This window comes from Rhinopithecus bieti, unplaced genomic scaffold (genome assembly GCF_001698545.2).
Source record: "Rhinopithecus bieti isolate Rb0 unplaced genomic scaffold, ASM169854v2 scaffold_3832, whole genome shotgun sequence".
Lineage (NCBI taxonomy): Eukaryota > Metazoa > Chordata > Mammalia > Primates > Cercopithecidae > Rhinopithecus > Rhinopithecus bieti.
In genome coordinates this window covers 72292-88204 of record NW_016804242.1, presented here as the reverse complement: position 1 = coordinate 88204, position 15913 = coordinate 72292, and the positions used below count along the sequence as shown (strand labels likewise).

The 15913-nt window shown below is 37.7% G+C and overlaps 1 protein-coding gene across 4 annotated transcripts in view; it reads right to left on the bottom strand.

Moving 5' to 3' along the window:
• Nucleotides 1-14425, bottom strand: part of TMEM106B (transmembrane protein 106B) — a 22544-nt gene extending 8119 nt beyond the window's left edge. Inside the window, exons 1-5 of one of the 4 annotated variants that reach the window (XM_017867394.1) lie at nucleotides 14086-14392; nucleotides 11216-11408; nucleotides 10583-10801; nucleotides 7091-7154; nucleotides 1058-1217 (exon numbers count right to left, since the gene is read on the bottom strand). In XM_017867394.1, the coding sequence (XP_017722883.1) occupies nucleotides 1058-1217; nucleotides 7091-7154; nucleotides 10583-10799 (441 nt within the window). In that variant the 5' untranslated portion in view covers nucleotides 10800-10801; nucleotides 11216-11408; nucleotides 14086-14392. Of the gene's footprint in view, nucleotides 1-1057; nucleotides 1218-7090; nucleotides 7155-10582; nucleotides 10802-11215; nucleotides 11409-14085 lie in introns of all 4 variants that reach the window. The other 3 variants (XM_017867395.1, XM_017867393.1, XM_017867391.1) reach the window with 3 other exon arrangements.
• Nucleotides 14426-15913: the final 1488 nt, after the last annotated feature.

The window sequence follows — 15913 nt, the reverse complement described above, 5'->3', positions numbered from 1 at the left end:
AGACAGTGTGGCGATTCCTCAAGGATATAGAACTAGAAACATCATTTGATCCAGCCATCCCATTACTGGGTATATACCCAAAGGATTATAAATCATGCTGCTATAAAGACACATGAACATGTATGTTTATTGTGGCACTATTCACAATAGCAAAGACTTGGTTGGAACCAACCGAAATGTTCATCAATGATAGACTGGATTAAGAAAATGTGGCACACATATACCATGGAATACCATGCAGCCATAAAAAAGGATGAGTTCATGTCCTTTGCAGGGACACGGATGAAGCTGGAAACCATCATTCTGAACAAACTATTGCAATGACAGAAAACCAAACACGGTATGTTCTCACTCATAGGTGGGAATTGAATAGTGAGAACATCCGGACACAGGGTGGGGAACATCACACACTGGGGTCTGTGGTGGGGTAGGGGGATAGCATTAGGAGAAATATCTAATGTAAATGACAAGTTAATGGGTGCAGAACACCATCATGGCACCTGCATACATATATAACAAACCTGCATGTTGTGCACATGTACTCTAGAACTTAAAGTATAATTAAAAAAAAACACAGGGCATTTTCACATATGCTAATTTACAAAAGAGAAACCAGTCACTTGTATGTCATCTTTAAAGCTGATAAAGGAATGGTCTGTTAAAGGTGGCAAAAACTGCATTTCCCAAATACAATGAAATGAAAATGTTACATTTATAAAATCTATCAAATCAACTATGTCAACACTTTGCTAGAAGTTATTCAGAGTCAAATATTGAAAAGTAAATTGTAATACCTTTTTTCTTTTTTTAGTTTATTTTACCCTCCTAAAGACATTTTCAAATGCTAAATGATTCTGCATATATTGAATTGCCAGTATTTATTATCTATTTTTAGCAGAACCAGAAATGGTACTGAAGGTCAATACAGCAAAGGCATACAGAAAGCACACTGACTAGTGTCACATTTAACAAACATCTCTTCTCAATGGGGACAAAGGTGCTGCTTAATAGGATAAAAGAATGAAGTTAAACATTTTTCATATAAATTTATACTCACTGTGATATTTAAATAAATTGTACGCTTCTGAACATCATAACTGACATATGCTGATTTTACACCAATGTATTTCACGTCGATAGAGCGAGGGAAAAGGAAAAACACAGCCAATCCGGAAAGGAGCAGACAGACAAACACAGAAGCCATCACATACAGCTTTCTGAAAAGGAAAAGAGGGTATTTAAGTACACGTGCATCAAGAATTATATAATGTAACATTAGAGAAGATATGTTCAATTTCCCCTGTATATTAGCAGCAACATATATTAAATGTTACCAAATTTTCACATCTGAAAGTACTGGGCATCGTTGAGTCTGAGTCTACCAAGTGTTAAGATGTTCCCTTCAAAAGATGAAATTGGCGGCACGCAGTGGCTCATGCCTGTAAACCCAGCACTTTGAGAGGCTGAGGTGGGTGGATCATGAGGTCAGGAGTTCGAGACCAGTCTGACCAACACGGTGAAGCCTCGTCTCTACTAAAAACACAAAAATTAGCCAGGCGTGGTGATGCATGCCTGATATCCCAGGTACTCAGGAGGCTGAGGCGGGAGAATAGCTTGAACCCGGGAGCCAGAGGTTGGAGTGAGCCGAGATCATGCCACCGCACTCCTGCCTGGACGAGAGAGCGAGACTCCATCTCAAAAAAAAAAAAAAAAAAAGGAATCACATTTTGGACACTGAAATTTTGGGCTTAAAACAATAGAACATTTACTTTAGTGACTGCCAGAGCAGTTTTCACATTAGAATCAAGTTGAGGAGCTTCATACAAATACACATTTCAAAACTCCCTCTGAATTCACTGAAGCGGAATTTTCACGTGAGTTTTGCCATTGCATGATCCCCTAAAGTGACTGCTCATCAGAACCATCTTAAAAATAATGTTGGGGAAGGGAGAGCATGAGGACAAATAGCTAATCATGCTGGGCTTAAAAACCTAAGGGATGGGTTGACAGGTACAACAAACCACCATGGCACACATTTACCTATCTAACAAACCTGCACATCCTCCATATTTTTAAAATAAAAAAAAAAATGACATAACCACATGCCTCATAAATGATTCTTACTATAGTCTCTTTTTTGAGTATTCTCATCTCAAAGTACTTATGTACTCAGTTTTTAAAATATTTTTTACATTGATCAACTCTGCTTTGAAGGTGGTGTTATATTTCTTTTTTTAATCAAAAGATATATTACACAGGTATAAGACAAGGAAGAAACTAAGCCTTACATGTCTTTGACATTCTTCTAACTCTCCTGAAATGTATTACTTCCTTTTCTTGCTCTTCCCAATATTTGTAGGCAAAAACTTCCTCTTTTCAAGGTTAACCTCAAACCCAGAGTTTCAAAGGACTATTTCCTGTTCTCTCTAATATACAAGCCCTCTACTGGATGCCCACAACATCCTCTTTTATTTGAGTCTTGCATGACAATTATTTCTTATTTTCCTTACATTCTACTTATACAAAAATTTTCCATTTTATTGTTTCTTCCACTCTCTCTTCGCCACCAATTCCGTTCTAAATGCTCTGATGGATTTAATCTTTGTATGTATTACAACAACTATTAAAGTGCCTCCTGCAGATATTTTAAAAATATTTCTTAGTGTTTTAAGTTGCCCAAGTTAAGAACAGAGCAAACTGGTTTATTAAAAAACAAAATAATATAAGCAAACACAAATTTGCTAAATCACTGCTACTAAGTCCATACTGTTGTCTTGAGCAAACGAAGTAGTTCCCACTTACTCATTCTGGACTCTCTCAACCTGAGTAGGGTAGTGATCCCCACTGAATTACCTAATAGGAAATTTAAATACGTTTATAGTATCTACAATACACCAAAATACATAAAAAAGCATAAGAAGAATTTAACATCATAATAAAATCTGAACTTTGTTGGATTTTCTACACGTTAGGGTTTTATTTTTAATTACTTATAGGTGGGTGAATCCATCATAATCTATTTAGTCCTTAGGGCTTATGAGTCAGTCCTAGTTGTAAATAAATGAATCATGTTCTAAATTACTCTGTATATCAAGTTTGTAGCCATAACAAACATTATTGAACCTCGTAGGACAATAAAACAACATTCCATGTAGTATTTCATTCCAAATTGAAAAATTGGCTAGTTTACTGACAAAATATATGTCTCCATTACAAAATTAATTAGCAATGATTTTTCTTATGGCTCTAGCGATAGCAACCAAATCCTGGGAGTTATAAAGGTGCTGATGAAGTTATGAAAGTTGTGTGGTATATCTGCAGTCAAGTTAGAATTCCATTTTTGCCATTTCCTACCCACAGTATTTAACGCAGTTTACTTCTCTTCCACTTTAAAATCCATGTTTGAGGATTAAATGACATAGCTAAAGTATACAGACAAAAGCAACTAATAATTTTCTAATCTCACCACAACTCACTTAATTTGTAAAGGAATAAAGACCCAGAGTTGTTCCCAAAATATTATAATTTTACTACAAATTGAGAAACAACTGTTCTTGGCCTTGTGTGAGCTCTGAGGACTATTCCCTCTGCTCCTATTGGGTGGTCTTTCCTCAGCCTTAGGTATGTTCCCCACACATATATGTTGACCAGGACGCAGCTGCAGTCTTAAGAGCACCCTCTGCAGCTCTCTACCGTCTGGTACTCAGCCCTGCTAACTCCAGTCATCTTGGTTTTCTGGACACCCAGTTCCATCTCCTCAATTGAGGAAGACCACTGAGCTCTGCCTGCGTTGGTTCCTTCCTTGTGCTGCAGCTTGGAACCTTCCTCAGACAGTAAGCTGGTACAATCACAGGGCTTGCTGGTGCAATTATAGGGCGTATCTCCTTTGTTTTTTTCTTTCTCAGGAATCACTGCCCTGTGCTGGCTGATGTCCAATGTTGGAAAATACTGTTTACTATATTTGTCCATTTTTTTAGCGATTTCAGGTGGAAGTATTTCAGGCATTATTCTATTTGGGTCAAAAGTGGACAATTCAATTTCTTTGATTTTGTATCTCTTTGTTCTTAATGCTAAAAATCTTGCTTCCTAAGGGATTTACATAATTACTTATTTACATATAAAATTTCCAAACTACACCAAAGGTACTCCTAACAATGCAACTATTAAGTACAGTTTAAAATTTGTTGTGATTCTCTTTGCCATTTGGAACACAACTTACTAGACATCTACAATCATAGCACAATGTTTTCAAGTCACTGAAAATCTTTCAGTTTTGTTAGTGTCACCAACTTCATATACAGTTACAATAATGTTTCCTTTTATCTCAATTTTTGGCAGTTACTTTTACTTTTGATTTCATCTTTTATGTAAAAAATATGTACACATAGACACACACACACACACACACTCTCTTTACTTGCTTATCCACTCCCTCTTCCAAATTCCTTCCCAAACTCTGAGGGGAACCAATTCTATTAATTTGGTTTATCATCCCATTGTTTTATTTGATTGGTTTTATTCGATTTTCTACACTTTAGTGTTTTATTTTTAATTTCTTATGGGCGGGTGAATCCATCATAATCTATTTAGTCCTTAGGGCTTATAAGTCAGTCTGTTTGTGTGTATATGTGTGTGGGTGTGAATGTGTGGTGTTTTGAAAGAAAAACATTCTCAATATCACACTGTAGTAAAATAGTTCTTCCATTTTATCATTGTGTACATGTAATATCTCATTCCATCATCCTCTATTATGGGTATTTACATTGTTTCCAGTTGTTTGCTTCTGCAAACATTGGCACAATGAATAATTTCTGCAAATACAATTTACTATATTTGACAACTATCCTTAGAATAAATTTTTCAAAGTAGGATTCCTGAGCCAAAAAGTAAATGCAGATGTAATTTGGCAAATAACGCCACATTTTCATTCACTAGCAAGGAATGAATATACTTGTTTTCAGTCACTACTGCCAACAAAGTATGTTGTCAACATTTTGGATTTTTGCCAATGTGACAGAAATGGCATCTAAGTGTAGTTTTAATTTGCATTTCTATTATGAGCAAGATTGGACATCTTTTCAAATGTTTAAAGGTCATTTGCATTTCTTTTTTGTGAACTAGCTGTTCATAGCTTCTACTTTGCTTTGGAGGTTGGCCTTTTTCTTCTCAAATTCTGAAGCTCTTTTTAGAGTAAGGATATTGGCCCTCTGTCTGTGATATGATTTGTAAACATTACTACTCAGTTTGCTATTTGTATTTTGACTACAGTTAAGGTTCTGTCTTCATTCTGTAAAAGTTTATCTTATCAAATTTACCTCTTCTGCATTCAAAATAATAGTTTAAAAAGTTCTCCCACTTTTAGGTTATAAAGGGATTCATCCTAATTTCCTTCATATTCATATCTATTTACACATTTTGTAATAAAAGGTCAGACTATTTATAAAATCTTTGGTGCGTTTTATTTTCCTGATGACTAAATACGTCACTCCACTGCTTATCTGTTTGAGGCACTGTAGTCAAGCAGCAGCATGTCAATCTGATTTTCTAACCTTTATAAATTAACTGATCCTTTTGCCTGGGTATTGAGGAGTTTTGCTGTTGTTTTCTTAACACTAAAGTTCAAGAATTTCACTAACATGGGTTCATTTTTTTCAGGATTGTGATGTCTTTTCAATATGTAGGTCTCTGTGTTCTTGATTTAATGTTTTGCATTTGTTCAGTTCTATTCCTTTGGTTTTCTTCAGATGCTCCAATTACATACATGTTCAGTTTATCTGACTTTCAGACTTCTCTCAAATCATTTACATTAATTTGTTGTGTATGTCTTCATTCCTCCTGTTTATGTTCTATTTCCCTGACTGTACTTCCAATGTATTTGTACTTGTGTTCTTCCAGTTTTGCGGATGTGTTTTTCTTCTAATTCTTTCCAGAGGTCTGTAAATTCTCTTTTCACATACTCTGATTGTTTAGTTATCTCATTTCTGAGCTTCTCAGTTTCTGCCTTATGCTGTCCTGTTGTAGCTTCTATATATAGTATTAAGTTAAAGCGTTCATCTGCTCTTCTCATATACCTTTATTAAAGTGTCACTATTTTGCTCAGCTTACTTTCTTCAATTTCTTAAAAAGTATATTTGTATAATGCTTTTTTGTGATCCTTTCCAGTTGCTCATGTTTAAATGAAAAGAGCTTTTGTACTTTTAAGAAAAGGTTCCATTTTTGGTGATGGAATATGCCAGCGTCACTTTGCTAGCTTCACTGTTCAAGGGATCCATCCTCTGTTGATATGCAAAGTATTTGAAAACATGGCCTCCATGTGTATTTATCTCCACAGTTTTGAGATGATCTCCCTGATATCTGAATCTGTTCTCTCCTTCATTCCTAACTCCTGTCCTGTAGACATTGTTTTCTACTCAACAACTTTTTTCTTGAGGATATGTATCTGTACGCTTTTGCAAGAATTTTTGTTTTGACATTTCCTAAGGTCGCTGAGGATTTAGGATGGTCCAGTTCCTTCTGATCTTCTCGAAGATGCTTAGTACATCTCTGTGGTCTTTTTGTACTTTCTTCAAGCTACAGCATGCAAATCTTGTCATTTTTGCAGATTATTCTTGGAAATATTTGCTGGGTGTCCTCTTCTTTTGGGACAAAGTACTTGCTTTGTGTATCAGGGCTCATAGGATCCTTAGTAACTCTCTTTTTGCTTTCCTTCACAACCTCCACACAGCTGCTAAGCCAGCTGGGGTCTCTGTTGTCATCATGTTTAAATACCAATTTTTATTCTGGGGTTGTGGAGCATACCTTATCCAATTTTTAATGAAAATTTTATGTGAGTGTATGTGTTTCCTACTGCTATTCTAGATCTATTTCCATAGATTTGAGAAGATAAAGATACCATACTGCTTTCAAGACCTTACCCCAAACAGAAATTCCTTTTTTGTTTGTCTGTTTAAGGATACAAAGCATATGATGACATAATTTAACAACGTGACAGCATTTTTCCTTTTAATAGTTTTAACTAGATTTGTTTATACATAATTCGAAAAAATAAAAATAAAACATAAAACACTGCCATATTCTTAGAATCACTTACGTTCTTCTTGGCCTTAATCTCTGATCACTATATGGAATCAATGCCACCAGTTGGTTTTCTTGCCCTAAATGTGAAAGAAGTAGGTTTAGAAATTACTATGATTAGTTAAAAATACAATGGCTCCCCATCACAATCTGGTTTGGAAAGACCAGAATATCATCTGGCACTCATCTCTTTCCTTTAGTAAATTGTTAAGTCTTCAGAAAGTACCCAGCAGAAGTTCTAGAGAAGACAGTGTGTTTTTTCCACACCTAGATGTCGAGCTTAAAAAAAAAAAAAAACACACACATGTAACAAATGAGGGCTCCATTACTTTTTCTTCCACTGCAAAATTTTAAACAGTCCCAGCTTTCAGAAGAGCTAAATTTACCAGGCCTTCCTTCTGCTTCACTGTTGTCCATTAAGACTCTGATTTGTTTGTCTGGATGATAAAAGAAGAAAGATATTGCTATCTCCCTTTCCTGAAACCTCTATCACTGCAGAGCTTCTGACATTGTCCCCCTCGAAAACCAAAACTGGCTTTTGAAGTAGAAGTCTCAAGCTTTAAGAGCCCCTACATAATGAGTCTTCCAGGGTCCTTTCAGGTCTCACCCCAATTCACATTAAAGTCACTTCAGAATCCTTTCTTTCTTTCTTGGGTTGAGCTAAATCCGTAAGTTTAAAGGATAAATGGACCTTTAAATGCCAATTTTATAAGCTTATTAGAAGTTGGCTTATCATATTAACTATTAAGGTACCAGATAGTCAAGTTCTCTTTAAAAGCTTTCTAAAATGCTTCTGTTATTCCCTCCAACACTTCTACACTCTTCCTCTCATCTGTGCTCCCCCATCACACCCATATATAATTATACAAAATTATACAAATGCATACAATATGGATATCTGTGTTTTTGTGTGTTTACGTATCTCACCTTGTTTAGCGGTATTCATTTGGCTAAAACTACAACCCTGGTTAGAACCTACCCTCTGGCTCCTATGTGTATATCAACACAGCTAAACATGGACACAGAAAAGTACACAACTGGTTTCATTTTTGATCACTCATGTCAAGTAGCACTCAATGAAGTCAACAATCATACTACATTTCCCAAGTTCATACTCTCAAGCTGACTCTCCAAGACCACAATTTTATAACTTCAATTCTCTTCAAATCTTTAATATCTTCTTCGCTATCCTCATTCTTAGTTCATTATGTGATAAACAGCAGATAATTTCTACAAGCTTCTACTATCAGATCTATCCACCTACCTGCTTCTGTGTCCATACTTTACCTTCTCTTTTATTACCAAGAATAAACTACCCATGTTTATAACTTATCTTTTATAGAAAAAAGAGCAGCTCTTTGCTCCTGTGCAGCAGATCTGCCCTTTCGTCTGTTCAAGAACATTACTCTAATAATTCCTCGTATCTCCTGAATTACCAATGTCTACTCTACAGATAATTCTCATCAGGGTCTATTATTCACTCCATCTTATATATACACATATATAAAAAAAAAAATCCCTCTCCTGACCTCACAGCCCCTTCTAAGGACCACCTCTCTTCTCTCTGCTATGGAGCCAAACTCCTCTGAAAATCTATTTTCTCTCTACGTAACATCTCCTATGCACTCTTGAGCCCACTCTATACATGCTACACATGCCTTTACCAAAACTGCTCTTTTAAACTCTCCTGTGGCCTCCGTATCACCAAATCTAACAGTCAGTTCTCAGTCTTCACACTACCTAATCTACCAGTAGCATCCAACATTTGGTAACTCTTTTCTCCTTGGTACACTTTCTTCACTTATCTTCCATGATACCAGACACAGTGATTCCTCCTCTCTCGCTATTCTTTCTCAGGGTCCTTTGTTAATTCTTTCACTGACCTTGATATGCCAGTGTCTCAGGATTCAGTGCTAGGGTCTCATTTTGCTATCTGCACTGACTAGCTTGGTGCTGTCATCCAGCTAGGCTTTAAGTGTCATCTATACATTGATAACTTGAGGCTGGGCCCTGCAATTGAATTTCTGACCCTTATGATAACTAACTGCCTAATGAACATATCCATTTCCATGTCAAATAGGTATCTCCAAATATACATGTGTAAACTTGAGCTCCTGAACTCTCCTGTGACATATATACTCAAACAATCTTTTTTTCAATTTTAGTAAATTGTTACTACCTTCTTTCAGTTGCTCAAACAAACGAACCTAAAAAAACAAAAAAGTCTGCAGTCATCCTTGATTTCCTACTTTCCATAATCTGTATCCAGGTGGCCAAAAAAGTTTACTGGTCACACCTCAAAAATGTAACCAGATTGGTAAAACAGTACTCCCCTATCCCCTGAGTCTGGTGCATTAATCCCTTCAACTACAATAATTATTTTATTCTTAAACAGCTACTATCCCTGCGAAGATAAAACCATCATACTCAAAGGCCAATGCAAATGTAAACTTCAATTCCAACCCACAGCATTTTTAAGACTCTGATATACTTTATACTTTCACTTTGTCCTTTTTCCCTCTGGGTGTCTCCAGGGTCACATATCAACTTTCACCAAGAAGATAATGAGAACAGCATAAGGTATCTTTATTATTTCTACTTATTGCCACTGTTCCTAAAGTAACTTATAAGCAGCACATAGAGGATTATTTCCTTCTGACGTCCCCTGTGATATATCACAAACAATTTTTTTTTTTTCAATTTGGCTCATTTTCACATACCATCCCTCTTCATAGAGTTTCTTTTAGAAATAACTGATTATGGCACAGCCAGCTTATTCTTCTTCTTTAGATAATGAATTGAAAATATTAGGTTGGCCAGGCATGGTGGCTCACAGCTGTAATTCTAACACTTTGGGAGGCCAAGGCTGGATGATGGCTTGAGCCCAAGAATTCAACATCATCCTGGGAAACATTGGGAAATTCTATCCTTATTATTAAAAATAATAAAATTTTTAAAATAACATGAAAGAATAAGCTTCCTTACACATTAATTCTGGCTGGGCATGGTGGCTCACTGCTATAATCCTAGCACTCTGGGAGGCCGAGATGGGAGGATTGCTTGAGGACAGGAGTTCAAGACCAGCCTGGCCAACAATTGCGAGATCTCATCTCTTAAAAAAAAAAAAAATTAGGTCAACAAATTACTTAAATCGCTTCTAACATCTGATATAGCAAAGTAGCAAATAACTATAATGTCATCTCTATAGATGCCAAATAGGACTAAAAGTTTTTGTTCACAAGACAGTGAATATGTTACAATAGTAGGAGGGAATGAAAAAATACTAGAGGTAGTGAGGTGGTTTTCTTTACTGCTTTAGGAACCTTAATTAATATTTTTTTATTTGTTTCTTTTGCATCTTTTTGCCTGAAGATAACTGATATGATGTTTCAACTTTAATTCTAACAGTCTTCTAAAACAGGTGGTTCCTGAGACCCATAGTTTTTATAGTATTTGAGCAAATACCTGAAATCATTATTTAAAGGGAAAGCAATGCAATAACACATACCCCTAGGAATTCTTCCTGTTCCCTGACAAGTAGGGCAGGTGACACTATCTCTTCCTGTAAATTCCACATATGGAAACTGAGAGACATCTCCATTTCTTCCATCTTCATTATGGACTTCACTATTAACCAATCCATTCCTCATATTTTCAGATGTGACTCCATCATAAGCATCTTCTTTGCTTGAATGCAAAGGCAAATGAGAAAGAGACTTTCCCATGTCTAAAGAAAATAAAATCTTACAGTAAACTTCAGGGAAAAAAGTACATTCAAGAACTCTATGAGATATTTACACTAATTAATTTAGAACAGTAAAGGAAGAGTCAAACTCTGTAAAATATTTGAAGGGACTTATTCTGAGCCAAATATGAGTGACCAAGGCCTGAGGCACAGTCTCAATAGGTCCTGAGAAAATGTCCTCAAGGTAGTTGGGTTACAGCTTGATTTATACATTTTGGAGACAGAAATTACAGGCAGAGGCATAAATCAATACATGTAAGGTATATATTAATTCAGCCCAGAAAAGCAGGACATTTTGAAGCAGGGGTGGATGGTTGGGGGGTGTCCAGGTCATAGGTGCAAAGGTGGATTTAAAGATTTCCTAATGGCAATTGGTTGAAACGGGTTAAACTCTACCTGAGGAGTTGAAGTCAGCAGAAAGAAATGCTTGTAGTTAAGACAAGGGAGGAGGTTGTGGAAGCCAAGGTTCTTATTATGTAGATGATGCCTCCAGGTAGCAGGCTTGAGAGAGAATAGTTTGTAAATGTCTCTTATTACACTTTAAAATATTCCAGTCTTGATTAAATCTCTGCTGGATTAAGGAAAAGATCTGGAAAGGAAAGGGAATTCTGTACAGAATGTGGATCTTCCCCACAAGAGACAGCTTTGCAAGGCCATTTCAAAGAAATATATTTTGGGGTAAGATATTTTGATTTCTTTCAGGGCCTGCTATCTGTCAAGTGATTCTATATAAGAGTCAGGTTGGGATTTGATATCTTACTGCTACAAAGAGACTCTTTTGTTAGTTTTAAATATCTCTATTTTCATTAATGCTGGTCAGTTGTGCCTGAATTCCAAAGGGAGGAAGGTATAACAAGGTATGTTCAATCCCCTCTGCCCACCTTTTCATCATGGCCAGAATCACATTTTTAGGTTTACTTTGCAATGCCCTTGACAGAGAAGCAGGGTCCACTCAGTCAGTTGGGGGGCTCAGAATTTTATTTTTGGTTTACAGAACACATTTTAAGAGAATGTTTAAACTACCTTTTGGATTAGGATAATATCCAATCAAAATAATGTCTGAAACAAAGGAGCCATTTACGAGAGCCCAGAAGTGTTTTTTAAAGAAAATAATGTGAAATGATATCCTATCATGCTTATGATGAGAATGGGCCTTCAAACATTAACATCTGACAAAAGTCTACATCTGCAGGTTCTCTGAAAAGAAACATGCAGGTTTCATTTTCCTTAGAATAAAACAAAAATACATTCTACCTTTTAACCAGTTGGCACCAAAGGCAAAAATTGCTTTGGGCAGATGATAGCTAGGTATTTGATGTATCTCTCCAAGTAACTTTAAAATAGTACGTTTCAGCCTCTGAAAATTCATGCACCTTTGTGATAAATACAATCACCACTCTTCCATCCTTAAATTTCTTGCTTTAAACATTTAAACACTTGCAACAACAATAAAAAGCCCCAAAATTCCAAAATCATGCAAGTTTTTTTCATTCAGCAGTTGACAGAGTTAAAATTATGAAGCCAATGTTCCAAAATATTAAATATAATTTACAAAGCAGCAAAATTTAGAATACTGCAAACTTTTAGGATAAGAGTATCAAAATAACATGGGAAAATTAAATACACATGTAAAAATCTAAGTAGAAATAATTAGTACTAGTGCCTACACAAAAATAACTTCTGCAGGTAGATAATGAAGTAACTTTATACTTAAGGCCATACCCTTTTAAAGCTCAAAAGAACTTAATAGTCATACAATACACCCTGCTGGCATTTTCCTGCTTATATCCTGAGAAAAAATAAAGTGAAAAAGTAAAACTTAAAAGTAACATAATTCTACTCCTTCTAAATTTGATATGTCTTTTAGCGGTTCCTAAAAATAGATTACAGACATTAAGACAGATAGTATTTCTTTCAAAAATTCTCACTTATTTGATTAAACAAAACAGATACTCCAAATAAGTCAATTCATCCTAGAGTATGAAGAAACTTTTACTTTCTAGAATTGGCATGCCTGATGGGAGGTTGCTTGGTGGGTACAATGTGTATTGCTCCAGTGTTGGATGCACTGAGGGCCTTGACTTCACTAGGATGTCATGTATCAATGTAGCAAATTGCACTTGTAGCAAATTGCCCATGAATATATACAAAATAAATACAAAGATAAAAAAATAAAACTCGCATGCCATCCGCTTGTTGCTGTCACTCAAACAGAATAAAAAAATATACAAACGGTGTACAAACGAAACTGTAAAATGAGATTTTCACTCTTTCAAAAAAAAACCTATGTATTTATAAAAGTAATTGCCCACATCAAAAATACAAATGATTTATGACTTCTAAAAAATCACTGTCTTAATTTGGCTCAATGACACAATACCCCGGTCAAATCAACACCTGCCAGCCACAGGTAGGTTAGGGAAGACTTAACAGCACTGTCCCCACAGAGTGACCCTGGGGTCTATGCGGAACACTAGCTGAACTGGGATCATTGGGCCTTACCAGCAAGGTCTTAAGGGCACCCTTTCAGCCTTAAAGGCACCCTTTCTGGGATCTCAGTCAACACAGCCAGGGTGTAAGCTGCATCTTACTGGAGGGCATTGAGAGAAAAGACACAGAAAGGAAAACTCAAGTGGCTCTCCGTTTGGGCCTCTTTTCTGTCCTAATCTAACAGCTGCCGTGATCGATTGTTTTAGGCAGGTGTTTGGACAAGTGCCAGACTTTGTCAAAAACTGGGAATCCCTTGCCTTCTCTACTAGATTTTCCTTAGAGAACTGACAAGTTTAACCACTTTTATTCTTGGAGACTCAATGGTTTAAAAAAGGGGTGCTAGACCCTCTTCTCCAACCTCTCGGTGCTCAATGTTATTATAGCAGTTCCTTCCTTTACTGAAAGCCAACATGGATATCAGACTCAATTTGGAGAGAAAAAATATATCACAGCACTCCAATTTAAATGGCTCCTGATCGTCTGTGCAAACACTGGTTTAGTTCTAAAAGGGCTTGAGAACGAAGGAAACCAGCGCCTTTAAAAAGCTCCATAAACAACACCTAGCACAAAGTCTACTCTGTAAAGGTGAAAAATATCCCCGCACCATGGCAAGAAAATTCATCAACAGCAAAAGCAAGAGGGCCACCTGGCGCTCAAGGGGTGAGGGCCTTGAGGCAACCCAGAGGCCGGGCTTGGGCCGAAGCCCGGTGTTCCCTGGCTGGGCCTCATAAGAGGCGAAACAGCACCTCGATCTCGAGCCCTGAGCGCCGTCGTACCTGCGGCGGGCCCAGCACCCAGGCGGTCTCCCCTCCTTGTCAGGCCCGGCTTAAGCCGCGGCGCAGCCGCTCAGCCCCGCTCCGGAAGGGGACCTGGGGACTGCACGTCCGGGGTCGCTCACCGGCACGCGGGGCGCTGCGCAGTCCCAGGCTGCTTCGGCGCGGACAGGGCCGAGGACAGGGTCACGGAGTCCAGAGTCCCGGGAGCCGGGGGGGTGGAGCGACCGGCCTGTAGCGCGCGGCCGCCGCAGAGCTGGGACGGGGGAGGGGTAGGACAACGACGGCATCAGCAGAGGCCAAGCGCTGCTGTCACCTGCGCCTGCGCAGAGCGCTCCCGGAGGGGCGGGGGGAGCCTCAGGCGTGCGCCTGACGCATGCGCCCTTCTTCCTCCTGCTTGAGCCCTTAGGCGCAGATCGTGTGAGAGTGTGCGCTCTCCGGGTTTCATTACCTTGGTGTGCCCCAGACTTCAAACTAAAGTGTGTCCACTCTAGCCACGAATTACCTAGGAATAGTCACTCTTCCTTTTTGCCATGTCAGACCATTTTCTTTTGCAAAGGGGAAACGTGCACCATCTGCCTCAGCTTTCAGCTGAGCGGCCTCTTTGCTCACGCAATGCGAGTTGTCGCTGACACTCTGGTCTCTAGGAATGGGATAAACTGGTCCGTACACACGCCGCTGACAGAAGCAAAGCTACTTCTATTTTAATTTAGAAACTTGTCAACTAGAAGGAAACACCAAGCGGCAAGGCCATATTTTTTGTTTTTGTTCGGTTTCGTTTTGCTTTGCCCACGCTGCCCCTCCCCACCTCTTAACTCTGGTGCTAGTTACAGGTGTGTGAAATCCCACTTCGGATCCCAGTACTTCAGCTCTTCGCTGTGGGTGGGGGCTGCCCTCCCCCAACGTCTAGGTCATTTCACTGAGAAGATAAGAACAACGACAAAGAGTCGGTTTGAGGGATCAGTGAGATGCAGGTAATGATATTAAGGGCACTCTAGTCTCATTGCCTGGGGAGAGTTGAACGTTTAATGAATGGTAGGCATTGTTGCAGTCACAGGAGCAAGGAAGTGAGAGTCATATATTTCTCTCTTCTAACAGGATCAGTGTGTTCCGGCAATTGGGAAATGAAGCTATGTAAAAGTAGAAAATACAAGTCAGAACAATATCCAATGTAATGTTTAAAAGGTTTACTGTAGATCCATATGTGAGACAGTGAGCTTTCTCATACAATGTTGTCGGAGATTTAAAATTCCTAAGTTTTCTGGCAGGCGGTCAATATATATCAAGACTATTAAAATATTCACATCGTTTGGCCCAGCAATTCCACTCTTTCGGAAGTATCCTAAACCAAATGAGAACTCTAAAAAGATTTGGGTATGAGGTGTGTCCATTTACAACTCAATGTCCAACAAGGGACATTGATAAAATCATTATTTTTCAATCCCTTTTATTTAGCCCATATTTTCCAAAGGGGAGGGTCAGGGTGTCTTCCATTAACATTGTTTGAAATTTCAAAATTAATAGGTTGGTTAAAACAAATCAGAATCATGGGGGAAATTTTTTCTCAAAATTATTTACAGTCCACCTGTGGAGATATGATGTTCCCTTTAGAATTACTAAGTTTTTAAAATTATGGAATAGCCATCTATTGAGTATTTACAAAGCCAGTAAAAATCATGTTATAAGGATGTTATCCCATGGAGTGATATAAAATTAAAATCAGGATGCAAAGTATAGGATATGAGGTATTATAATAGGATGTAAAGTATATTCACATATAGATAACACATAGATATAAATGTATATTACATATCTGCCTTGAAATAGAAAG